The sequence below is a fragment of the Cygnus olor genome, chromosome 23, assembly GCF_009769625.2.
Source record: "Cygnus olor isolate bCygOlo1 chromosome 23, bCygOlo1.pri.v2, whole genome shotgun sequence".
NCBI classification, from domain to species: Eukaryota; Metazoa; Chordata; class Aves; order Anseriformes; family Anatidae; genus Cygnus; species Cygnus olor.
In genome coordinates, this window is record NC_049191.1 from 7,599,983 (window position 1) to 7,626,224 (window position 26,242).

Consider the following 26,242-nt stretch of genomic DNA (forward strand, 5'->3'; position numbering starts at 1 on the left):
AGTGCCTCATGAGGTGCCCTGACATGTATCAAGGCTGGTGAAAGGGAAACATTTTTGCCTATAATAGAATCATGGAATGGCTTAGGTTGGAAGGAACCTCAAAGATTCCAACCCCCCTGCCATGGGCAGGGATGCCACCCACCAGATCAGGTTGCTCAGGGCCTCATCCAACCTGGTCTTGAACACCTCCAGGGATGGGGCAGCCACAACCACTCTGGGCAACCAGTTCCAGTGCCTCACCACCCTCTGAGTGAAGAATTTCCTCCTAACATCTAATCTAAATTTACCCTCTTTTAGTTTAAAACCATTCCTCCTTGTCCTATCATTATCTGATTGAGCAAAGTATTGAAAGCTCACAGTAAGGTCATCCCAGAGCCTTTTCTTCTGTAGGCTGAACAGCCCCAGCTCTCTCAGCCTTTCTTCGTAGGAGAGGTGCTCCAGCTCCTTGATCATCTTTGTGGCCCTCCTCTGGACCCGCTCTAACAGCCCCACACCCTTCTTGTGCTAGGCGCCCCAGACCTGGATGCAGTAGTCCAAGTGGGGCCTCACAACAACAGAGCAGAGGGGGACAATCACCTTTCTTGAACCTGCTGGCCACTCCTCTTTTGGTGCAGCCCTGGCTCATGTTGAGCTTTTCATCCACCAGAACCCCCAAGTCCTTCTCTGTAGGGCAGCTCTCAATGAGTTCTTCTCCCAGTCTGTATTCATGTCTGGGATTGCCCTGACCCAGGTGCAGCACCTTGCACTTGGACTTGCTGAACCTCAGTAGGTTCACGTGGGCCCACTTCTCCAGCTTGTCCAGGTCCCTTTGGATGGCATCCCTTCCTTCTGTTGTATCAACTGCACCACTCAGCTTGGTGTCATCCGCAAATTTGCTGAGGGTGCACTTGATCCCACTGTCTATGTCATTGATAAAGATATTAAGCAGTACTGGTCCCAAGACAGACCCCTGTGGGACACCACTGTGGAGTAATTGCCTAAAGTGACCAGGAAAATTAAACTAATATTCACATTTTAAAGAAAATGCACAGCATTGAAGAAGCTTTCAGGGTGGAGTGTAGCTGCATTACCTAAGCGTTCCATAGGCTTCCAACTGTAGGTGCTATGTAGGTGCTGGGGGAACCTGGTGTGCTGACTCTAAGGAACAGGATGGAGCGTAGAGCAGAGTGGAGACACTGTGGCTAGGCTCTGTGACAAGATGGGGACTCGATTGTTCTTGTGCACAACGAGACCGATAAGCTGCACATTTTCTACCCTGAGCCAACGACCTGTCATGTTTTCGACAAAATGTTGTACTCTAGTGAACTTTTGCTCATTATAGTATCATTATAATACCAAAACACACCTCCATCCCAAAAGCTACCTGCCTCCAAGGTGAGACCACCCCTGACTGAGCATGCGCTCTGAATTTCTCAGAGCCTATACCTTTCCAAGATATGCATGACTAGAGTCACTCAAGCTCCACCTGAAAGATAGAAAATATAAATTGGCTTAAGAGAAAGGGGATGTCAGGGAAGATACCATCATGAGGACCTTCTGACTTCTAGGATCAGTCAACGAGCTGAGCCTCTCTTCCCCCCTCCGCCCCCCGCGTCATTGGGACGCTGTGGGGGAAGATTTGAACACTTGGTTATACCAGGTGTCTCCAAGGAAACTTAGAAATCTCTAGCCTTTGTGCCTTTTAATGCATTAATAGATGCATTAATAATTAATAATGCATAAATGCATTAATGCTGATAAGCCCAGCCAGCTTACCGCCCAGAACACTCTTGTCCCACGTGGTCAGCTGTGCCCCATCTGAAGTCAGCATGCCCAGTCTTTCAAAATTGTGTCCAAGGTTGTAGTATTTGAGCATTATTAGCTTAAAGGTAACAGAAAACAAAACCCAAACGTTGCTTATATTCTTCCCTTGTTTCTCAAAACTGGTCATTAATTAAAAGGGACATAGATGTGTGGCTGATTCTAGTAGCCAAACTGTCATCAAGCTGTTCTGGAATGACTGCTCGCATGGCTGCATAGACACTGTAGGAGGATCTGGACACCTGGGAAGCCAGCAGCAGCTGCTGCATAGAAAGACTCAGGTGTGATTTAGACTATTCTCCAGAATGTAATAAACAACTAGAGGCTGCAGGTCAGCAACACGCAGGTAATGCATTCCAGTTATCCGCCATTCTGCCTGTACATGGACAGGCAGAAGGTTACAGGACACACTGACAAACAAGATGCCAGTGCTGAGAAGCAACAGGCAATTTCTGTAACAATACTATCTTCACCTAATAGCCTAAATATTTCAAGTCTGAGATGCTTCCACAGTAACTGGCATTTTCTTCATTGTCCCATTTTGGTTTGTGTTTTGCCAATTTTCTGAAATAACCACAAAATTCTGTTTTGAGTATGCTTTATCTAGGGGGTGACATGAATGCTTTTCTCAGAGCACATTTAACGTATTTTCCATAGGCTTACACCAACGAACATCTCTGCAACACAAAACATGTTTATTTACTCTTCTGAACTGACAAATTCAAGTTAGCTCTTTTATTTTCAAGGCCATTTATTCAATGCAATTAATATGACAAATTATAGGCTCCCCATATCATTAAAAACTGTCTCCTAAGTCCATATCCATAGTTTAACTTCACATGCTCATGCTTTAGGGTATAAACACAAATAGAATAAGGCATACATATGGTTTCCAGCAACATCTTGTATCTTGCTGCACCTGAGACATCATCACGCCCATCTTGTAAGGCATTTTTCACTATGATCACAAAAACGAATTTAATTAATGGTAGTCTCTGAGAATACTCAGACACCTGAAAGGATCAAATTTGCTTTGACTTGTTCTGCTCATCTCTGTTCAAAGAGAACTTCTTAATTTACCACAGATATAAAATCTGATTTTTATATGAAGTATTTGCATTCAGTCTGGTCCAAAACATTTGTATGACACATACAATCCTACATTTAACTGCTATCTTTATTCAACAAAAGTAAATTTAATTGCACCTCTCATCTGAGATAACAGATGCAGAAGCGATTTCCCCAGTTACCCATTTGCCTTTCCCTAACCTACATGAATAAACTAAATCTTGTATTATTTGTATCAAAATGGGGACGAAAATTTTCTAAGTATTCCAACACTATTTCAGTTGGATCCAAATTAATGGAAAAACCCTCCCCAGAGTGGGGGACAAAGCCTCCAGACCTCTCTCTGCCCTCAGAATGGAAGTTAAATTCTGACACACTGTTCAAGCATCTGACCACTTCCATATACACAATAAAATGAGGCCAAGGTTGACAGAAATGGAGGAACTGAGGTATGGAAAAGCTGTTAACTATTATGCTCACAAGCAAAAGGGAGAACAAAGAATTATGCCCATGGTTGGGGGGGGGGGGTGTTGGAACTAGATGATCTTTAAGGTCCCTTCCAACCCAAGTCATTCTATGATTCTGTAAATCAGCAGCTTTCTTCCTGAGTCCTTCCATGGGTCCTGTCTGGACTCTCCATAACATTTTTCCACACCCCCAGAAGCACAGTGGAGAAGAGAAGAATATCACTATAATGCTACTGAATACAGACTAATCGTCATTTTCAAGGAGGCCATGGTACATTTCCTTATTCCCACATTTCTGAAAAAGGAGGCTTTATTAAGTAGCATTTTCAATTACAACAGACATGAACTGGAATCCAGCGGAAAGGCCTGTACTTGCATTAAACTTTTTTTTAAACACCAACAGTGATGGGCTAATACAGTTATGATGTAAGAAACCAAGTCACTCAGTATCTCTTCATTGTGAATAAAGGCTGAGGATGGGAAGGGAAGGTTTACAGAACACTGAGAATGAGAAAAGGATCAAAACCAATGTTCAACTGAAGAAATAGGTGCTTTGAAGTATTATTTTTTCTTCTCTTACAAGTCTGTACTATGATATGGAGATAAAAAAAGCCAGCGTGTGGAGGGAAAGGTGTCTTGGTCTTCACCCAGTATGTTTTTCTAAATTAAGTACCACAGTTTTTTTGTTTAAAAAAGTAATTTATAATTTAATACCTGTTTCAGGATTCTCAGATTTGTTGCGCTGTTAATATCACACTCAGATGGAGTTATCCATTTTAAAAAGAATTTAAAAAGCAGCTCTGAACTTTGCCTCTGAGATGGAAGCACTGTCTTTGAACCAACAGTGATTCCTGTCACTCTTGCTTTGTATCTTTCAAGGCCTGAAGTCTTTCTAAAAGGGGTGGATGGGAATAATGCCACATTGAGAAGATCCAGTCAGAAACAGGGAATCCTAAGTTATCTTTGTTTAATTTGATCAAAGCAGAATATAGGTCTTTAGCCTTCCCAAGTTCCTTGGCAAATGCATCTGCTTGAAACTCAAATCGTCGGCTTAATACAGTCAAGCAGAAAGAGAGAATCTGTGAAGAGAGAAGTATATTAATAATTATCTAAAAATTCAGCCATCCACATTTTCTCTACAATATCAGTAAATGTCCACTATAGTATCTTCCTTTCCTCATCCCACACACATTACTGTGGCTGAGGAATGATCTCATTAAGATTTATACAGGCCACATCTGAAACTGGGAGTCTTCTGACATGGAGCACTAATTCTACTTATTAAACGGAGATACCAGATAGAGCCCCTAGAAACTTCAATATCTTCTCCAAAATAATAATAAAGTCAAAATAAAATCGTAGTTTAAATAGAATGATGCTTCAGCACCCATGTCTCAAAGACAAATTGAAAAATTTACCTCATTGTAAGGTGAAAAAATGAACTGGAAAATAATCATCAAGCCTATCAGGGTAGGCTGAGTCTCATAGAAACCAAATGCAGCAAAGAGCTCTTTTCGACCAATTAACACAGCAAACAAGAAGAAGCACAGGAAGGAATTCATCTAGAAAAAGGAAACAACACTCTTGATTAAGATGGGTTTTTCATTCGAGTCAAACATATGGCCTAAAATATCACAGATTTGCATAGAAACTCCTGAGGGGAAACAAAAAAAGAAAAAAAAATAAAAAATCCAAAGAGATTACTTTAGAACTCATACATGAAGAACAACAAACATCTAACCTTTACCAGTTTTCAGTATGTGCATGCAATAAAGAAACCATTATTTCTCCTGATCCTGGACAACCTGCTCAAGGTGGTTGGTCCAGATGGCCTCCAGAGGTTCCTTCCAACCTAAAACATTCTCTGATTTTGTAATTATTTTCTGTCAGTGTGCTAAAAATAAGTTTTAAGTAGCAAAGGGAAATGAAAAGGCAAGACAAGATATGGAAGGGGGGAGTACAAGAGACAATCCATTTCCTTGGAATTAAGCATAGGTTCTAAAACACTTAAAAACAAACCATGTGTGTCCAAAACCCTTCTTCAAAGCATTACTTACCGTTTGCTGTGTCATATTTCTGTTCCTGGAAACAACCCATGCTTCTGTCTAACCATACCTGCACATTGCTTGGCTGGCTTTTCAGAGGCAAGGGGCACTACCATGCCTTACTATGTTTTCTAGAGAATTTTATTAGTACCTTTTCAATCCATTCAAGTGGCTGTTTAATCTTTTTAGAGTAATGTGCAATGTGGCAGAATAACGCTTGTTTTTCAACAGACAGAACAGAAAGAAGAGGGATGGTTGTGACAGAAAACAGTCAACACAAAAAGTACAAAACATTGAAGAAGAATTTGTGAAAATTTCTGGAAATGAAGATAAAGTTTACCTATTACAGTGAAATAATAGTATCTAAAAAGTGGATCCAAAGACAAAAGTTACATGAGTTAGCAGAATGGCAAAAACATCAGTTGCTTTTTAATTAGTAGGGATCAATATCAGCATCAGAAGTTGGAATATAATTGCGTTAATCAAAGCAGAAAGGACATTACTGAAGTGTTCAGTGGCATGGGTAAGAAAAAGTACTACGGAATCAGAAAGAGATTTTCTTAAGTTAGAAGCTTGTGATGTTCCAGAATGAAAAAAAAAATGTGAATAGCCTTAGCAAAAAAAACCAAACAGAATAGCATTTCTGCACACACCATCATAAGCTAAGAGAAAAAAAAAGTTGGGAATTTGAGGGAAAAAAAGCATGCATGATAACTAGAACAAGACAAATCTACATAGTATATGGCAGACTTTACACTAACTTCTTGGTACAGGTACTAAGAAAGCCAACTAGGAAAGGGGCCCTTCTAGACCTGTTGCTTGTAAACAGGGAGGGTCTGATGGGTAAAATGGCGATAGGTGGTCGCCTTGGCTATAACGACCAAGAAGTAGTCGAGTTTAAAATTTTTGGTGATAGGAGAAAAACTACCACCAAAACTTCAACACTGGACTTGGGGAGAGCAGGCTTCAGACTGCTCAGGAAACTAGTTAGTGAAGTCCCCTGGGAAACTGCTTTTAAAGACATTGGGGTACAACAGTGCTGTTTTTTTTTTTTTTTTTTTTTTTTTTTTTTAAGTACCACCTCCTAAGAGCGCGGAACAGGCAAATACAAAATGCTGGAGAGGGGCAAGCAAGGAGGGGCAGAAGGACAGACTGGCTGAGCAGTGATTTTCTTCAAGAGCTTAGGTGGAAAAAGAAATTGTATGGTTGCTGGAAGTAAGGTCGGGTGACATGCGAGGACTAAAGGGATGCTGCTCACGTTTGCAGGGAGAGAACTCATGCGGCCAAGGCTCAATTAGAGTCGCAGCTGGCCAGCAGTGCGGGGGACAATAAAAAAGGTTTTTTAGAGTATGTTAACAGGAAAAGGAGGACCAGAGCAAACATGTCCTTGATGAGGACAGTCACCTAACAAACAAGGACACGTAGATAAAGCAGAGATGTTTAATGCATTTTTGCCTCTGTTTTCAACATCAGTGATAGGCTCTGGGACCCCAAGTTGGAGGACTGTGACCGCTGGAATGATAAACTCCCAGTCAACCCCAAACTTGTGTGGGATTTGCTGCTCCACCTGGATGCATATAGATCATGGGGACTGATGGGATTCATCCCAGAGTAGCCAGAGAGCTGGTTGATGTTATTGCGGGATCTCTATTATTTTTCAACGATCTTGGGAATCTGGAGAGGTCCCTGTTAACTGGAGGCTGGCAACTGTGATCCCAATTTTCAAGAAGGGCAAGAAAGAAGAACCTGGCAATTACAGGCCTGTCAGTCTCACTTTAGTGCCTGGTAAAATTATGGAGATTATTCTGGAAGTTATTGAAAAACACCTAAAGGACAACACAGTCATTGGTCAGAGCGAACGTGGGTTCAGAAGGGAAAGGTCATATTTAACAAACATAATTTTCTTCTAGAACAAGATCACCCATTTAGATGACCAAAGGAAGCCAGCTGATACAATCTGTCTGCATTTCAGTAAAGCTTTTGCTACTGTCTCTCACAGTATCCTCCTGGACAAAATGACCAGAATACAGTTAGATAAAAGCACAATAAGATGGGTGAACAATTGGCTGATGCGTTGGGCCCAAAGGATGCTTGTAAATGGGGTTACACACAGAATTGCACAATAACATATTTACCAATAACCAATGCAAAAGGTAGGAGAAAACAATACAAATAAGTTAATAAATAAGAAATACTCTCTGGGTCAGATTTCATAATCCACAATCACATTCCTTCGTACCACTCCAAGAAGGGAGGCAAATACCTATTCTCAGACTCACGGCTCATGCTCCTACCAGCCAGATGGGGCAAGGTGGGGACAGAAGGGCTACTGCATGCTCACTGTACACTTAACAAATCTGGAAGCAAGCATCTGGAAACAATAATTACAGAATGCTCTATGAAAACCAACAGTATCGTAACTTACCTGACTGATGATAATGTTTTTGACAGTGTGACCTAGTTTCCAGTGACCCAATTCATGACCAAGGACAGCCAGAACTTCTTCATTTTTACATCCCTGCTTCTTATTCTGAGGGAATAAGGAAATTGAACTGAACACAACTGAATCCATTTCTTCCTTATTGTCTTCCTACGTCAGGAAAAGTTTCCCAAGGGCAGGCTCGTCCCTTCTACCAGCAGATACACACATCCAATTTCTTATTGAGACTTCTTCAATAAGATATTTACAAAAAATAAACTTGCAGGTTCAACAATCTTCTACCAAGAGATGGTGATCTCTTATTTCTATGCATACAGACATTCCCACACAGACCTGAACAATACTAGAAAATTTGCCTCCAAACTCTCCTGTGCCATCCCTTGATCTCATTGTTTATTTACTCAGGAAAAGGCATTACAATGAAAGCTGACATTCAGAGCCACAAACTCTTAAAGTAGAATCAAAAGCAGAGCGAAGTCCTCCCTCTACTTCCTTCAATACTCAGAATGTAGCCTTCCTCCCAAGGTATTACTGAATGACAACACTCCCATCATCTGCAACAAACGCTATGATATGCTTTAAAAATATCATCAGGAAAGATGGGCAGGTGAGCTCAGAATCACCTCCTCTCAAAAATCCATACATAGACCTACACCTAGGCTGAATAAGGCAATTCATTCTGCTCAGAATTACTCCTTCAGGTTCTTTGGAAATATCCTGCCAATTCTATCCATCCCCATAACTCTCCTGAAACCACAAAAGCTGTACAAAAGATGTGCAGCTGCACATCAATGCAAAGGACAATGAAAGGCTTTCATCCTGTTCTTGACCAGGGTGGGGAAGGGTGCACGTGTAATCTGTATATGTACATGCGTGCGCACCTTGCACCAAAATTCTTGCCTGCAATAAAAGGCATATAAATGATGTACTGATAGTCAAAAGCATTTCATTCAAAGGGAAGCTTAGGTGTGGCAGACCCAAGAGAAGGAACATAATCTAAAAACCTGAACAGGTTCCTCATTTGATCAATCACAGGGAAGACATATTTGTTACGTGCAGGAAAACAAAAAGCTAAAGCTCCCATGGACTTCTGAGGTTTCTTTGATGTTTTCTGCACCCACTCATTAACAACCCCAGAAATTCCATTTAACAGCAGCTCAATATCCTTGAGCTTTGGTGATGGAATCATTTGGCTTGGCTTTTAGCATTTCATTTAGGACCTTTAAAATACACTCAGAAAACACACAGGATAATCCCACCAAGAAGTTAATGTAAATAACAGTGAACAATAAAGCCAGAATAGAATAGAACAGACAAACTCACTTTTGTTTTAGACTTTGTCTCTTCATTCTCACCCTCTTCTCCTTCTGCTGGCTCTTTGTTCAGTGCAGAATAATCTTCTAGGAGAGTGTCAAATAGCACTATCCGCTTATTCTTGAAGAATCCATAGAAGTAAGCATTGCTATGAGAAGAACGCTTAGAACCTGATAAGTAAAAATTTACATTAGAGACCTTGATCTGAATAATTCTGTGCACTGAAGCTTAACTATGCAAGGCCCTTAAAATTATTATATTTGAAATAGGTAAATTTTTACAGTTACTTTCATCTAGGTCACCTGAATGGTGGACTCATGGACTCTTTCTACTACTGATATACTTTAGCCCAAGAAATTAATCTCTTTCCACAGAACAAACTGTTTCATTTGATTAAAAAAAAAAACAAAACTGTCCAGACCAAAGTAACTGTTAGATTTACCTAATTTTGCCTATAGACAGGAGCTGTTGCAAGGACTGAACGAGGTCTCTGTGAGAGAAGAGGTGAAATCTGGCTCTGTTTTTTCCAACAAAAGATAAGGCACTTCAAGTTGAAGGCGGACCCTCACTGTACATGCACAAGCCACACCAACTCCTCAGGGCACAAAATATCCATTGTTCCATTGCAAGCCAACTCATGTTGTGGTGATAGTAATTTCAGTACCAAACCAAGACAGACCAACAGAGGAAGAGGCTGGTCAGAGTATGAAGCCTCAGCATCTGGTCCCTTCTCAGCAAGAAAATCTGATGACCAGCCACCGGGTAGTGTTGTCCCCTCTTGTCTATTGTAAGAAGCTTCAACCTCTACCAAAGCATTTGTAGGGAATGAACCTTGTCATCTGCCTGTTACGGAACAAACCGTGAAATTTAAGGGTTTTGCTGCATGTTACTAAGAAGTTAGTTCTGGAGTGGGAAGAGCCAAGGCAGAGTGCAGCAGAACACTGGCAAAAAGACGTTCACACATCAGTCCCCCATGTCAGCAGGGTTGTTGGCTCAACAGCCTGAAGGATGCCAGGAAAAGAAAATATGGGTTTGGCAGCTTCTCTCCACTGCAAATCATTGCCACTAAATGCAGGCATGCTGAAGAAGCTAATGCAGTGATATACCACACAGGTGCCAGAGTACTAAGAATTAACTCACAGGGCTTTCACCATAAAGTTTAAAAGCTAGGACACAGCCAGCAGTGCTTATGGGAGAAATGTATCCATTTGCAAGCCACTGTACTGAATCTCAAGCTTAATGCAAGTCACTATACTGAATCTCGAGTCTGAAAAGCTTTAAATTTGCTAGGAAAGACAGGAATTTCTTGGGACCCAAGTATATCAATAGTAGATTTTTCTGGCTGCACCAAAGTAGAGTAGTGGCTGTATTTAGCCATCCCAAAGTTTTAAAAGCCACAACCTCCAGGCTAGAAAAAAACTTCATTACCTTCTCTCTCTTAAAGCAAAATTCTACTACTGCAGTAAAATTCTACCATTTCAGCTCTTTATTCCATCTCATGTTGCTTTCACCAAGGCATTAGAAACATGTCCTATCCTCACAGGTGACACAAAACAGAAACTGAATTTGGGAAAGTCCCTGAAATCACATACAAAAGGGAGCAAAATGAGTAGCAGTGGAAACATTAAACAGTAAAATTCTCCATGAAGATAGAATTGGAGAGGAAATGACATGGTAGCTGGCATGCTCCATGTTATATTCCACAAGCTAAGAAAAGAGGATGCATAATTTACTACTCCAAAGTGAAAAAGTGACAATCTCAAGTAGAAGGGCTGGGTTCATTCAGTCACACCATAATCAGCTGTCCATGTGAACACTCTAAAAAGGAATAGGTGTTTTTAACACTCATAGCTTTTTCAAGTACTTCACTAAGGATATTATAAGGCAGTTAATGCTGAACAAAGACTAGAAAAGTTAAAAAAAATCCTTCTGGCTTAAGTTCTAGAATTGGAAACTTGATAGCTGCTTCCATTTCTGACTGTGCTATGTCACAGCACATGTAATGGCAATGGCTGTTAAGGACATCCTCAGTTAAGGCTGTATATTCAAGCTTCATTTTTCTCACCCAAAGTCAAAAAAAAAAAAAAGAAAAAAGGAATAGAGCACAGACTTTGGCAAGTAACACAATAGCTGGGGAACATAAACAACTCCCCTGCTACAACATCCACAATCAGAGCTAAAAATCCACAAATTTAAAGTTACAAAGTCTCTTTATTCAAAAATCTCACCTTCAACAACATACACCTTAGTCAATGGGAAGTCAATGCTCTTTGCCATTGTTTCAATTTGTTGCTTGAGCTCTCCCTCAGGAAGTGGAATGAATTTATCAAATAAAGGTGCAATGTAGTCTGCATAGATTGTAACAAGCACCTGCAAACACATACGGATATTAAAAAAAAAAAGAAAGAACATACAAATGTGTTTAGTACTAACTATGGGGCATAGGTAAAAGGGGACAGGGAGAGCACAGTTCAGAAAAAAACACCTTCATAAACTGAATCCTGTATGAACTGTGATCTATAGCAAAGCAAGGCTTTCCATGGGTCATCCCATCTATAAAGAAAATTACTTAGACTGTTGACAATCAGCAATTCAACAGCAAGATGGAGGTGGGGGCAGGTTAGTCTCCAAACAGTCCTCAGCAAAATTACTAAAAACAGTGCTTTTGCTCTGACAGTTCCTCAAACCACAGAAGAAAAAGCCACTACGACAGCTGGCAGCAGTGATCTTATCAATGACAGGCTGTCACTTTCACCTGCTTCACCAACACTGGAAAGCTCTGAAGTGTTTCTTAAGGAGCAGCAGAGCCCACCAACCCAAGAGGTAGTCCTGCTTCTTCAAATTCCTGTTAACTTGCAAAGCCATGGTCTAAAATAGGCGAGAGATTTCTTGTCATGTTTTCTTCCCCTTCTTCCAGTTGTGCACAGGGCTAAGGAACAGACTGATGCCTGTGTTCCACAGTGATTAACAGCCATATCCCCAAACCTCACTACGATGCACTTGCATCTCTTCAAAATTGCACCGGAAGCAGCCCAAAGGAGAAAGCCAGGAGTGGAATAACACTGAAAAGAAAGCCGAACTTCCTTCCTTCACACTCCGGACCTACACAAAGCTATTTATTTATTTATTTAAAAGAAAAGGACTGAACTGGGAATAAGTTTTAATTTTGGTCAGTAAAAAGGAACAAGGCATGAGAAGCAAACAGAAATCGACAGTTTTTTTCTTCACGCTGAAAACACGTATGTTGACTTTTGAAAAGAATCCACACTATTGAAAAGTAAAAATATCTGAAATTAAGGAAACTGACTTATTCAAGCAAATAAGGGTGTCCATATAAGACAACACTTAAAAAACAAAAGCTATTTTTGTTACTGTAGCCGTTAAAATAAGTGTTAAACTCTGCAGATATTTTGCAGCGATTGTTGGAAGGTATTTCATAGAGCAGAAATCAACTATTTCTGTCCAGACAAGTGTCTCAGGCCATTTAAAATGTGTGTGTACTAATCATAAATTTTCATCTCTGATCTTTGTGTAATCCCTTGGTATCAGCAGGGATTATACTCTGGAAGAAGGATGCAACTCTGACCATAATTACAATGTTATGGAACGTGATTACAACTGGAATTTTTCTCCCTAAAGTGAACTCTAAAGAGTAACTCTTAACAGCTGCTAAGCTTATTTTGTATGTCAAAGACTGTTCAAAATCCCACTAAGGTGTCAAACCATGATCAACACCCTGTAAAGCTACAGTGACACTGCAAGACACCTGAAAAGCACCAATTGCCTGGGCACGCACTTAGTCCCAGAAAGAAAAAAAAAAGAAAGGAGTGAGCCATTCCCTCTTGCTACATTCTTTTTCAGTACAGATATCCGTAGTTCTCTGACAAAACACATTTTATTTTCTAGCTTTTGCTGTGTAAAAGATAGGGCGCCTCTGTTTTCACAGTTTCTAAAGTATCTATACAATTCCCAGCGATTACCTTCTTCCAGTCCTGAAATTACCAGTTCTTTCAAAATTTCAGCTTAATCCATCCATGAAAAAGCAAGTCTTTAATGCTTTTAAACCTAAAGACTTAAAGCATTCACTAGATATCACACAAGGAACTAGCATTTCCCCAAGTTTGCAAATAATAAACTAGAATAACCTGCAAGTATAGACTGTTTCACTCATTTTGACAGAGCAGTAGCTGAAATGCCGATTATGTTTTAAGAGCATACTGCTAATCAAAGCCTGCAAGAAATAAAACCAACAATTCTTTATGAAGTACTGATAAAAGTCTAAACAATTTTTTCTGTAAGTAATTTCAATACAAGTGAACTGACATTAGTATTATTTTTCAGAATGCATTCAGAGACCAAAAAAGGAAAGATGCGAGCGGAAGGACATGAGCAGAAGTAGTACATCAAAGCAGGAGCCAGTGCATCAAAACAGCAAGACACAGTATAGCTAACTGTAAGCAGCTCTGCTCCACTATTGCCTAAAACGGCTCCTGCTCTCACGTCATTGTTAACCGTCCTACACTGGAATTGCTGGCTATACAGAAATCCACTAATCCACACGCACACAGGTTTTACTTCAGTTGCATGTTAAGCATCAGTGAAGCAACAAATCAAAGCAAGCAACAAATAAAATTCAGATAAGGATATCTGTATCCCATGAAAATATGATTATGAAGACGTTGCGGTTATGATTTAAACTAATGGAGTCACAATTCCTTCCATGTAGCCATGTCTGAGAAAGTCAACACAGCTATCAGATATGTTAAGCGAGAAATCACATTTTCCTGCATTAATTGCAATAACCTCCTGTGTAGCATTACAATCACATTTTTGTGCAAATGTGGCCAGTCAACGCATGTGCTTTAGAACAGAAGCTGAGAAATTGAAAGAAGTCCAAGAAAACTATAGAAGCTGTATCTAGAAGCAGTGGTGAGAAGAAGAAAAAACAAAACAAAACAAAATACATAATTGCCTAATATAAATCACAAAAAAGAAGCTTAAGAAAAATAACGATCATGATTTCCTAGCCAGGTTTTCCTAAAAGACTGCTTCAAGATACAACCCAGATAAACCAGAAATTCTGAACTTGATACAAGAATCTGGGATTGAAACAATTTTATTGTTAGACTAATGTGACACACTTTATTACATGAATGTAATCTAATAATTCTTACAGTTCTTAAGGTGTTACGGTGTTCTTTCAATTTAAAGATAAATGAATATGTACAACAATAGTTCTCTAATTTCTTCCTTGGGTGAGCAATGGGTAGTATATCGAGACAAAAATGACAGTAGAGCACTAAGTATATAAAAAATAAAAAATAAATAAAGAATAAAAAACATCACAACCTTACGACATATACAAAAATATCCTTCTAATACAAGACCTAAAAATGTCAGTTACCAATTCAGTATATAAAATAAGCTACTTGAGCTAAATCAGAAAGGGAAAATCAATACTTGTCTCAATACAAAGCAATGCAACTGAGAATTGGTGTTTGGTTAACTAGAAGAGACAACCAATGGAAATACATGAAACTTTACAAATGTGACCAAAGCACATTTTTTGCCTAGTCTTGTCAAACCAATTTTAGTGTCTTGGTTTCCTTTCTATAGTTAAGAAAAAGGAAAATCTATCACCATACAGCATTTTAATTCCAGCATTCCACAGTTTTTTGAATGTTTATTTTTCGACTGATGAAAACACTCCAGTATAGATATAGATAAAATATATCAAATTAATGTGGTTAGTTAATACGAGTTATTATTTCTGAACAGGTGCACTGAGAATACCACGAAGTGTTAAACATTACAAACACTAAAACTCCCAAGGTTTAGACTTGTGAGTGTCTAGACTTAGCTCAGCATACTGAGCCATGCAAGTATCTAGCATTTGGAAGCAACCCACACATACTCTTTTACTCACCAAGGAAACAACTAATGTGAAGAGCCAGGCATAGATGAAGAAGTAGTCACCCCCTATTTTAATAATATAAAGCAGAAGGGATGTCACTGGCAACAGAATACACTGAGTTACGATAAATTTCTTGATGGCATCCTTGAAAAAAAATCCCAGTGTCTGTAAAGAAAGGATATCAGTGATATTTACAATGCAAATATTAATGGGTGATATTAGTTAATGAACTGATTCCTTCACTGGAAGCACAAACAAAATAAGACAAATCACAAAATAATGAAGTAGCAATAACAATGCACGCTAAGGAAAGTAGAGTCAGTAGGAAAAGGCTGAAGAACCTTTTCAGCTCCACTCCTTACAGCTGTGGGTCTGTACATCCACCCAGACTTGAGGCCCATGTGGATGCATGCTTCATTAGTAAGATCTGACCCAAACCCTTACTTTATTGCATGTATATCCTTCACTAAAGGAAGAAAGAAAAATGTAAGCTTATCTGTCCCTTAATTCCTTTACCAACAAATATTCCAGGTGTCACGGGATTTTATAGAAGTAGGAAACTGAAAGAAACAAAACTATTGTAAAATATTTTGTCTTTGAACAGTTGCCTCAATTAATCTCAACCTTCAGCAGCTACCAAGCTGATTGTCTTAACTGAAAAGCGGACAAAAGTCCTACTGAAGACTTTTAGGTTTAAACTGGTAATTTTACTCCAAGTCAGCTTCCACTGGTATGTAGTTACTATTCTTGTAGCTGTCTCAGCTTCTAAAATTAGCATAACTTTATTAGGATGGATGTTTCACAGATGTTTAATGGATGTTTCAAAGACCCCGTACTTGAATCAAACTGATCTAGTGATTTTGCAACATGATTAGACACCCAACTACCTCTTTCAGGAATTGTTACTTCAGTACTTACAGCTATCTGCAAGGCACAGAAGTGAGGGGTTTATTATGTAAAGATCCTTTCTGACAAGGTTGTGTTAAAAAGCCCATACTGTGTTAAACATATGGAACTCTTGTCTGGAAAGAAAAAAACATACTGGTGAAATAGGTTTAAATAAAAAATAACGACTGGGGAAAGAGTTTATATAGATGCCTCTGACTTCTGTGACTGTAATAAACACAAATCAGACAGAGAATAATATAAATTTGTGGGTTTATGTACACATATTCACTGTGGTCACACAGTGTGCCCTTTGATGATATACTCTTGCTAAGCAATTATCAGTATCAGCAATAACACAATTGTATAGAAATGTGTCTACACAAATGGAGCATTCCAGACAATAATCTTTTTTGACTGTATACATGAACCTGTTCAGCAAAAACCATTCTGTAATTAGAAAAGCAAGTGTGCCTTGGTCACACTAAGCAGTGCTTCTTTCCTGAAAAGCACCACAGGAAAATTGTAAGGAAAAGCATGAAAGAAGATCTGTGGAAGCTTTGTTCTGGACAAAACAAAAGTTGTTTCTGTTTGACTGAGACTCTTGAACTGGCACAAGCCAGGAGAGAGAAAAAACAATGTACACACATCCATGCATTCCCATTTATTTCTTTCCTCAGCTCAGCTGGAAAGAGGCCCGTTGTACAGCTTTTTCATTTTTTGAGCTTAGTAAATGGCTGAAGAAACAGTCACTTAAACAGTCACCTGGAAGAACTCTTAACAGAATTGTGCTGCTAGCAGTGGTTCCACTGGACTTTATGAAACATCAGATATTACTGGATGAAGACATTAGGACCACCGTCTAAAAATACAATTAAGCTCAAGTTTTCATTTTAATTCTTTTTTAATGCCAGTAGCATGATCTAGGAGGAACAGAGCTATAAAATTGCATGGTGTCTTCTGTCTTTGCCCCAATTCTCAGCTTTCTAAGGCAGATGTGACCTCAAGAGAAATTGTAATTTTCAGAAAGTCACTACCATGGAAAAAAGAGTCTGCCTGAAGATCCTTTGAAAATCATTTCAATAAATTCCAGGAATCAGTTGTGAATTTGGCTCATTCACGGAAGGGCCTAACCCATTAGTCTAAAATGAAATGTAGAGATTTAACATTATTGGTGTCTCAAATTGGACTGGAGCTGGACTCAGCCTTCGGTTCTTGGCTTGAGGACCATTATGGAGAAACAAAGACATTAGGCAGGCAGCTCAATCATTCTCACTCTCATTAAAGCATACAAAGAAACTACATGGCTTCTGCAAGCTGTCTCAAGACAGTTTTGGAGAAACCTGAGCTGCTAAGTTTAGCTTTTGACCCTCAGCTTCTGCACAGAAGAAAGGCTTGATCAGTGCTCTGAGCTCACTCTGCATCTTAAAGGATTTATAGATATTCAAGTCAAGCTCTCCACCCATCAGCTGCGCTGTCAGTTTGCTCTAACTCTAGTGCTTTACAAGTTCCAGTACTGACAGTCTTAGGACTTTTATGTCCTTGACACAAAGAACTTCCAATTCTGCCACCAAGATGGAAGTTATTACCCGCTACAGTAGGAGAAATAATCAAAGAGTAGGTCTGATGCAACTACACAGGACTGACATGAGAGACAATCAAAGATGTCTTTGGATTGTCTTTGGATTCAAGGATTTTGAACGTCAAAAAGATGTCTAAGGCTAGACCTGGATACAAACATACTGCCAAAATTAGCCTTTACAATTTCTAAGGATTAAGGAACAGAAGTGGCAGAGAGAAAACAAAGTGTATTAAATAAATATTCCAGTTAAGTATTTGCCAGAAGAAAAGAATGATTGACTCATGTTCTGGAAACATGGGCACATTCCTCCCTCCCTTTATAGGAGCAGGAAGTTAGCCTACCAGTATGCTCACCTCTGCATGCACCTCTTCCACAATTTCCCCACCTATACATCTAATCCAGATAAAAAGTAGCAAGACCTGCTGGCAACCAAGGAAAGTAAAAAACTTCCCTAGGCAGCCCTAGCTAGCAGTATGTCCACAGTGCCTCATGAGGTGCCCTGACATGTATCAAGGCTGGTGAAAGGGAAACATTTTTGCCTATAATAGAATCATGGAATGGCTTAGGTTGGAAGGAACCTCAAAGATCATCTAGTTCCAACCCCCCTGCCACGGGCAGGGATGCCACCCACCAGATCAGGTTGCCTAGGGCCTCATCTAACCTGGCCTTGAACACCTCCAGGGATGGGGCAGCCACAACCTCTCTGGGCAACCTGTTCCAGTGCCTTACCACCCTCTGATTAAAGAATTTCTTCTGAATATCTAATCTAAATCTACCCTTTTTTAGTTTAAAACCATTACCCCTTGCCCTATCACTACACTCCCTGACAAAGAGTCCCTCCCCAGCTTTCCTGTAGGCCCCCATTATGTAATGAAAGGCTGCTGTAAGGTCTCCCCAGAGTCTTCTCCAGGCTGAACAACCCCAGCTCTCTCAGCCTGTCTTCACAGCAATGGTGCTCCAGCCCTTTGATCACCTTCGTGGCCCTCCTCTGGACTGGTTCTAATAGGTCCACGTCCTTGTGCTGGGGATCCCAGAGCTGAACACAGTACTATAGTACTATGCATCCAGACTGAGGTTTCTCTCCCGATAAGAAAGGCTGTTCCCATGGGAAACTGATACTGAAAAAGGTTAAACTAAGTTGGTGAGAAAGTCAAGAAAGCCAGTGCTGAAATTATGAGATAAAGTGAGTAACTAACAGAAGTGCAAACGAAGAGCTGAATTTTCTAATTTAATAAAGGCTAAATCAAGAAGTCAATGAGTGAAATGAAGAGGAAAATAATTTCATCTGTTCAGTGTTCATGAGTCAGAAGCACCCCTACTGAGCAGCAACCCAGGCTTCTCAGGAAGAGCATATGAAGAGCAAAGAACGATCCATCCAAGAATGAACAGCTGAGGTATGAAATGTTCTTAGTTCCACTGCTATAACAGACATTTCTTTTTGCTAGAAAGCTGCTGAGGGGCATGGCCTCACTCAAAGACATTATGGATGTGGCACAGGACATCTGCAAGAGTCATGAACTGTCATTGCTCTTATTTTTATGTAGAGCATGTAAAAATGTTCCTAAAAATAACAATCTTTGGCACAGATGTGGACATGCCAATCCATCTAACCTACCAAACCTCTCAAAGGCGTTAGGTCAGCATACACATCGTCTACAATACCTGTTGATTGAAGCCATGTTTTTCTTCTATGACAAATGTGTTATATAAACTCCATGGGAGACCGGTCAATGCACTGAAGAGCGTTGCAAGCAGCAGGAATACCAGTGACTGAATAATCTAAAAACAAAGAGACCTAATATTTACCGACCTGTACTGACACTAACATTCTTGCTGTCAGAATGGATTTTACACCAGTAGTTTAACTGAAACTGGTTAGAAGTTAAAGCTAGATAAATTCATGGAAATAACATTTGCAATTATCAGATTATTGATTATAGGAATACCCTCCATTAAACCAAAACACACTATTTTCATAAAGGATTTGTTTGATGCTTGAAAACTTTGAAATTGTATTAAGCAGTAGATAAAGCTGAATTGTAAAAACAGTTCTTTCTGTCCTTAGCATATAGTACATATAGAGACTGTATGTTCACCTATGTTCATTTTATCACTACAGCGTGGTAAGTATTGTTCAGTATTTCTCGACTTCAGGACACATCTAGAATAGTCTCTCATCTTGTATGTTTTACGAAGCAGCTGGAGATTAGAGAGGTCACAACTACTCATTAAGCCTGGTTAGAAAAGAAACTCCTTGTCCTCCTCCAATATACCATTGACTTTTGAACAAAACAGAGGCTGACTGTCTGAAAAGCAATAGCTTTTAAATCTAACAAGCTATATATTGCACCTTCTGCCGAATTTTTGGAGAAGAGTAAAAAGGAACCCCTAATGACTAAACAATGAAATCTTTCTTCTAGGGACCACACATTTTCTCTAGCATTTAAAGACTGCTTACCTCATATTCTGGTCCAAACCCAGCACGACCAGAAATCTGACCAGAGAGATCCCAGAGAAAAGGAATTCCACCGCAGATCAGAATCATCTTGGGAAAAAAAAACACAAAACACCACAGAGACAATATGAAGCAGGATGTCATCCCATCCTTCTAAAATTTCAGCAAGATAAGCAACTTTTAAGGATGAATCATAACTGTTTTATGATTAGGCTTCTGACACCGGCCCCCCCCCCCCCCAAAATACACACACACATAACACTACATAAACAAAGCCTGGAATAGATTGCAATGGTTCATTTTTACTCTACAGAAGTAGAGATCACGGTTGTTTTTTTGTTTTGCCTGGGAAATATTAACATATATACAAGCCTATTAACTATAGATTTTGCTGCTATATTGTCTCAGACCAAATATATTTTTCAGAAGATCTTAAAATTCACTTGCCTTACAGTTGTATAACACACAAAAATGCCCTCTTTACGAAGGGCATGCCAAGATTCAGCAACTTCTGGAACAACCTTGCATGAATTCCTTACTGTGCTGGTTTGGCTGTTAGAGAGTTAACTTTCGTCATAGTAACTTATATGATGCTATGTTTTTGGATTTGTAGTGAAAATAGTGTTCATAACACAGATATTTTAGTTATTGCTGAGCTGTGTTTAAACAGAGCCAAGCATTTGTCTGCTTCTCATGATGCTCTGTCAGTGAGGAGGCTGGAGGTAGACAGGGGAGTGGGAAGCAACAGAGCCAGGACAGCTGACCCAAACTGGCCACAGGGATGTTCTGTGCCATATGACATCATGCTGAACAATAAAATGGGGGATTTGGCTGGGGGGGGCTAACATTACTTGGGGACTGGAAAGGCATTAGATGGCTGTTAGTGAGCAATTGCATTATGTATTCCTTTTTTTGTTTTGTTTTGTTTTCCTTCGGCTGTGGTGGATTTTTCTTCGTTTCTTTCTTTCTTATTAAAATGTCCTTATCTCAACCCATGAATTTTCTAATGTTTGTCGTTTTGATTTCCTTCCTCCCTGCCAGATGGGAGGTGGAGAGGGGTGAGGAGTGAGCAAGCCTATGTGGTGCCTAGCTGCCTACCAGGGTTAAAACACACCTACTGACAGAAAGGCATTCAGAATAAAGACAGCAAATAGCGTGCAGGTCCATTACCAACCCTCCTGGGACAGCTCACTCTGATCCCAAACTCAAGAAGCTCTGGGATTCAGAATCCCAAGACCACAGCCCACCAAACCCCACCGGGAACATTAACTTCTTATTCAGAAGATGAAATAAAATGAAGATACTATATCTCAGCTTACTGAGACCTGCTTTATTCAGGACAGTGCTCAATTGATTAGCTGGGAGCTTTACCTCCCATCTTCTGTTTTTTGTTCCTTGACTTTTGTTCATTGGTCTTACTGCAACATAAAAAGCAGAGAACTGCAATAGATACAAAAACAGCAGTAGCCTGAGACACTACTGCTTCCCAGCTGCTTATCACCATCACAGCTGAAATACTGGAACAGCAAATAAGCTAAGATGCTTGATTTAGCAACTGGTTTTGACTGTTGATTAGGAAGCACCAGCATGTTCTGGAAGACAGCTGGATGCAGTATTTTTTTTAAAAGCCCATTAGCTGCCAAAAACTTTGTAGAGTTCTTCCTACAGTAACAGACAGACAGAAAGAAAAGGTCACAGGAGAAAGCAAAGATCGTACGGTCCCTACAGAGACACAAGGGTAGACCTGCACAAAGATAAGCAAAGACTGCAGATACAGATGTTTGTTCACCAGAGCATTAAATTCAGTGGCAAAAGAGGTTCATTCCAATCATTTTTTTCCTTCAAAACAAGGAGTAAAGCTGTCTTGGATAAAGCTCTTAAAAATCAAGATAAAGCTTCAGAACCTTTTGACATGTTGCACCCACTTGGTGGTATCATCTCACCCTGTCCACTGATTCACTGCTAGAGGATAGCTTGGTTTTTCAAATGAAATACTGACTCTAAAGTCAGTCAAAAACACGGAAGCTTTTCAAAGTCCCACAAAAATTGTCTTTTGAGTTCTACTCAGCATAAAGACCAGTGAGAATATAAAAGCTGCACTAACAAACATGTTTGTATACTAACATATGAGTTTAGAAAGGCAGGTCCTGCTTGACTAACCTTATCTCCTTCTATGATGAGATGACCCACTTAGTGGATGTTGCTTAGGTGGATGGACTAGCAAAGCCTTTGATACTGTTGAAACTGGCTGCTCATGGCTTAGACAGAAACACTGTTTGCTGGGTAAGAAAATGGCTGAATGGCTTGTCCCACAGGGTCACTGTGAACAGTATTCAATCCGCTTGACGGCTGCTCACAAGTGGTGTTCCACAAGGCTCAACACTGGTGCCAGTTTTGTTTAACATTTTTTTTTTTTTTTTATAAACAACCTCAATGAGGGGATCAAGTGCACCCTAAGTAAGTTTGCAGATGACACCAAGCTGGGTGGGAATGTTGTTCTGCTCAAGGGTAGGAAGGCTCTGCAGAGGGATCTGGATAGGCTAGACCGATGGGCTGTGTCCAACTGTATGGCCTTCAAGAAGGCTAAATGTCAGGTGCTGCACTTGGATCATAACAACCCCATGCAGCAGTACAGGCTTGGGGAAACATGGCTGGAAAGTTGCCCAGCAGAAAAAGACCTGGGGCTGTTGATCAACAGCCAGCTGAACACAAGCCAGCAGTGTGCCCAGGTGGCCAAGAAGGCCAATGGCATCCTGGCCTGCATCAGAAATAGTGTGACCAGCAGGACTACAGAAGTGACTGTCCCCCTGTACTCAGGCCACACCTTGAGAATTGTATTTAGTTTTGGGCCCATCACTACATGAAAGACACTAAGTTGCTCAAGTGTGTGCAGAGAAGAGCAACAAAGCTGGTGAAGGGACTTGAAAACAAGACATATAAGGAGCAGCTAAGGGAACTGTGGTTGTTTAGTCTGGAGAAGAGGAGGCTCAGGGAAGACCTCATCACTCTCTACAACTACCTGAAAGGAAGCTGCAGTGAGGTGTGCCTCAGTCTATTTTCTCAGGTGACAAGTGATAGGACACAAGCCCTCAACCTGCTGGCCATGCTTCTTTTGATGCAGCCCAGAATTTGATTGGCTTTCTGCACTGCTGGCTCATGTCTCATTTCTGTCCACCAGTGCTCCCAGTCCTCTTACTCGTTACATGATTTATATGGTTTTACAGTGCTATTTTCATTATCTTTTATAAATGGACCTTTTCGTCCTTAAGTTCACCACTGTGGTAGATAATACATAGTAATTATATTCTTGCAAATGCCAGGAAATTCAAGGTTCATTTCTGACCCAGTCATGCTACTAATGACCAATACATTTCAGTAGTTAAGTCAGAAAAAGTTTCTTTTACAACTGTTTGCATATCATATATATAAACACTTAGTTTTAACTCTCAGCTCTATTTTTTCATATTTTTGAGCATTACTTGCCAAGTGTAACATCTGTATAGTCAGTAAGAATCTACTGGTACTCTTCCTCTTCTCACAGCTTTTTTTCTATGAACTACTTAAAATTTATTTTAAAATGAAAGTAGCTGCCTTCCTTCAAACACAGAAAAAGGTCTGTATTTGTAACAGCTGAAAATAATTCTAATATTCCTTAATTATTTGGAAAGCATAATAGGCCAGCCATGCCACTAATACATAACAATGTATGCTGTATTTGTGCAGTACTCAGCACTGCATAGAGAAATTATGTGCTGTCTAAATAATTTCTTCTTTTTATAAAACAAATACAGCCACAAACAAGAAACACAGAATCTTAAGTCTTCCAAATTTCAGTTTAACGTGAGATGCCACTGTGCCAACAGTGCTGCTGCAAAGGATCACTAGAAATCAAAGTATTTCACAGTTTAACTGCATGAAAAGTATCATATGAATGCTAGAGTAGCTCAGGTACTTACAGTGCCCTCAACCTCTGAATACAGGCCTGACCAAAAGCTGAAAGTACTTTTGTCCAGCTGATACAGACGAGATTTTTCAAATGTTTCTGAATCCATGATCTGTCCTAGTTCCCGTGGTACATGTGTTGTTGTTCTATACACCCGTCTCTGAAAAATTGAAAAGGAAACTTAAAACCTACATCCATTTTTTTAAAGGAGAGAAGCAAAAGTTACACATAGCAAGTACCCATGAGCCACCACAGACAGGGAAAAAAAACTCAACAACAACAAAATGCTATCAACTCCCCCCCCCGAAAGACAACAAATATTCCTAAATTCTCATTTTCTACAAGTTCTAAATCCAAAACAAAAGCACAATTCTTATAATCAGAAGCTGAGTTGCTTTCTTACTAATTTATTTATAACATAAAAAGTTACTATATAAAGATCATACGAAGTAGCTTTTCCACAGGATAAGACCTACTGTACCGTGATTATCACTAAGCAGAGTTTCAAACTAAATACCAGATCCTCCATGAAACCAGAAACCACACCTATAATTTGGCTGCATAAATGAGGAGCTATGGTAGAAAAAGCCACTTGCAAATTTCAGAAGTCTAAAAGTCATTATTCACTGTCTTACCTTGTTTGAGTATTTTTATTCCTTCTCAGAGGAAAAGCTCCTACCCTCTGTCACTTCAAAATGCACTTTTCCTTTGACTAGAGTATTGGACTGCAGTGTCACTGACAGCTCAGCTGAATCTAATGGCTCACAAGAGTAGGCAGCACTGTTTCCTGCCCTCCCAGCAACATTCTCCCTGGCTGATGGGTCTGGCCAAGATGGAGTCAACTTTCTCCACAGCAGAAGAAACACACACTCTTATGGTGCTGTACTTTGTATTTGCATTGATAACATACCAGTATTTTGGTTGTTTCTGAACTGTGCTTGCGCAGCATCACTATCTCTCTACCCACCACCCAGCATGGATGCTGGGGTGGGCAAGAAACTGGAAGAGAACTCAGACAGGACAAATGGATATTCCATACCATTTAACATCCTGCTCAGCAATAAAAACTGGTGTAGAGAAAGAAGGAGTTGGGGAGGGCTTGAAATGCAAGGTAGCTGTTGCTTGAAGACTGGCTGAACATCAGCCTACCTGTGGGAGGTGGCGAGCAATGGCATTTGTAGCACTTGTTGCTTTTTTTATTTTTGCTTATTTTCTTCACTTATTAAACCATCTGTACTCTGACCTCAGTTTTCTAGTTTTGCTTTTCCTGTTCTTGCCCCTGTCCTGGGAGGAGGCATGAGCAGCTGAGCAGGTGTTTGGCTGCTGGCCAGCCCCACTCCAACGCACCTGCACTTGTTAAGTCTTTCTATGAATTCACATAACACAGCGATGTGACAGTGAGCATCCCCATCGCACTTCTGGAACGAGCGGGACACGGTGCCTTCGATCATTCGAGCAAGCGCAGCTCATTTGCAGAGGACCGGCCGGGCTCCAGGGCAGGGGCAAGAACGAGCGGACGGCGGCAGCGCGTGAGGCTGGACCGCGCTCTCCGTCCAGCGCCGTTAACGCTGCTGCCTGCCTCTGGAACCCAGCACGCGGGGCCGCACCGACGGACACGACGAACCCCTTCCGCCCCTCACCGGTGCCTGCACGCGGGGAACGAGCTCCGCCCGGCAGGCCGCGGGCAGCAGCGCCGCGCCCTTGCCCCGCTACCTCGGCCGGGACAGGGCCGAGCTCTCCCCAGGCGGGCGCCAGCTCCAGCCCCCGGCAGAGCTGCTCCGCTCGCCCTCCCGCCCGCTGCCCCCCCGGCTGAGGCCGAGCCGGGCCGGGCTGCGGCCGAGCCTGTACCCGGGCGAAGCCTGCCGCCGCCGGAGCCCCTGCCGACCTGCCGGTGCGCTAGGAAGGCCTCCCAGAGGTAGACGGCCCAGGAGAAGAGCAGCACGGAACAGAAGATGCGCTTCTCAGCTGGCAGCTCTGCCCACAGCTCGCCGCGGAGCGCCATGGCTCCGCACCGACCTCACGCTTCCTCCTTCCGCCGCCGCCGCCCGCGCTGCGGCGCCACCTGGCGCCCGGCGGAGCTGCGGCCGGGCCGGGCCGGGCCAAGGCGTGAAGCAACGTGGAGGGGAGGGCGGGAGGAGCCGCGCGGTGTGCGCCGGGATCGCCCCCTCAGAGGGCAACGGCGGCCCTTAAGGGGTAGACGCGGGTGCGGCCGGGGGAGCCGGCCCGTCTCCGTACAGCCGGTGCCTGGCTTGGCCAGAACGCGATTGGGAGTGCGCCACAGGGCGCGTCAGCTCTTGAGACCGAGCCGCGCGAGGAGGGGTTGGGCAAG

General features: G+C 41.2%; 1 protein-coding gene across 1 annotated transcript; it reads right to left on the minus strand.

Moving 5' to 3' along the window:
• Nucleotides 1-2,538: 2,538 nt before the first annotated feature.
• ZMPSTE24 (zinc metallopeptidase STE24) lies at nt 2,539-25,985 on the minus strand. The gene is made up of 10 exons (XM_040535056.1): nt 25,799-25,985; nt 23,927-24,073; nt 19,974-20,060; nt 19,178-19,294; nt 15,061-15,213; nt 11,363-11,504; nt 9,144-9,304; nt 7,806-7,910; nt 4,754-4,897; nt 2,539-4,414 (listed from the first exon to the last, which is right to left on the minus strand). The coding sequence occupies exons 1-10, from the start codon at nt 25,913-25,915 to the stop codon at nt 4,190-4,192; spliced, it is 1,398 nt and encodes a 465-aa protein (XP_040390990.1). The 5' UTR covers nt 25,916-25,985; the 3' UTR covers nt 2,539-4,189.
• Nucleotides 25,986-26,242: the final 257 nt, after the last annotated feature.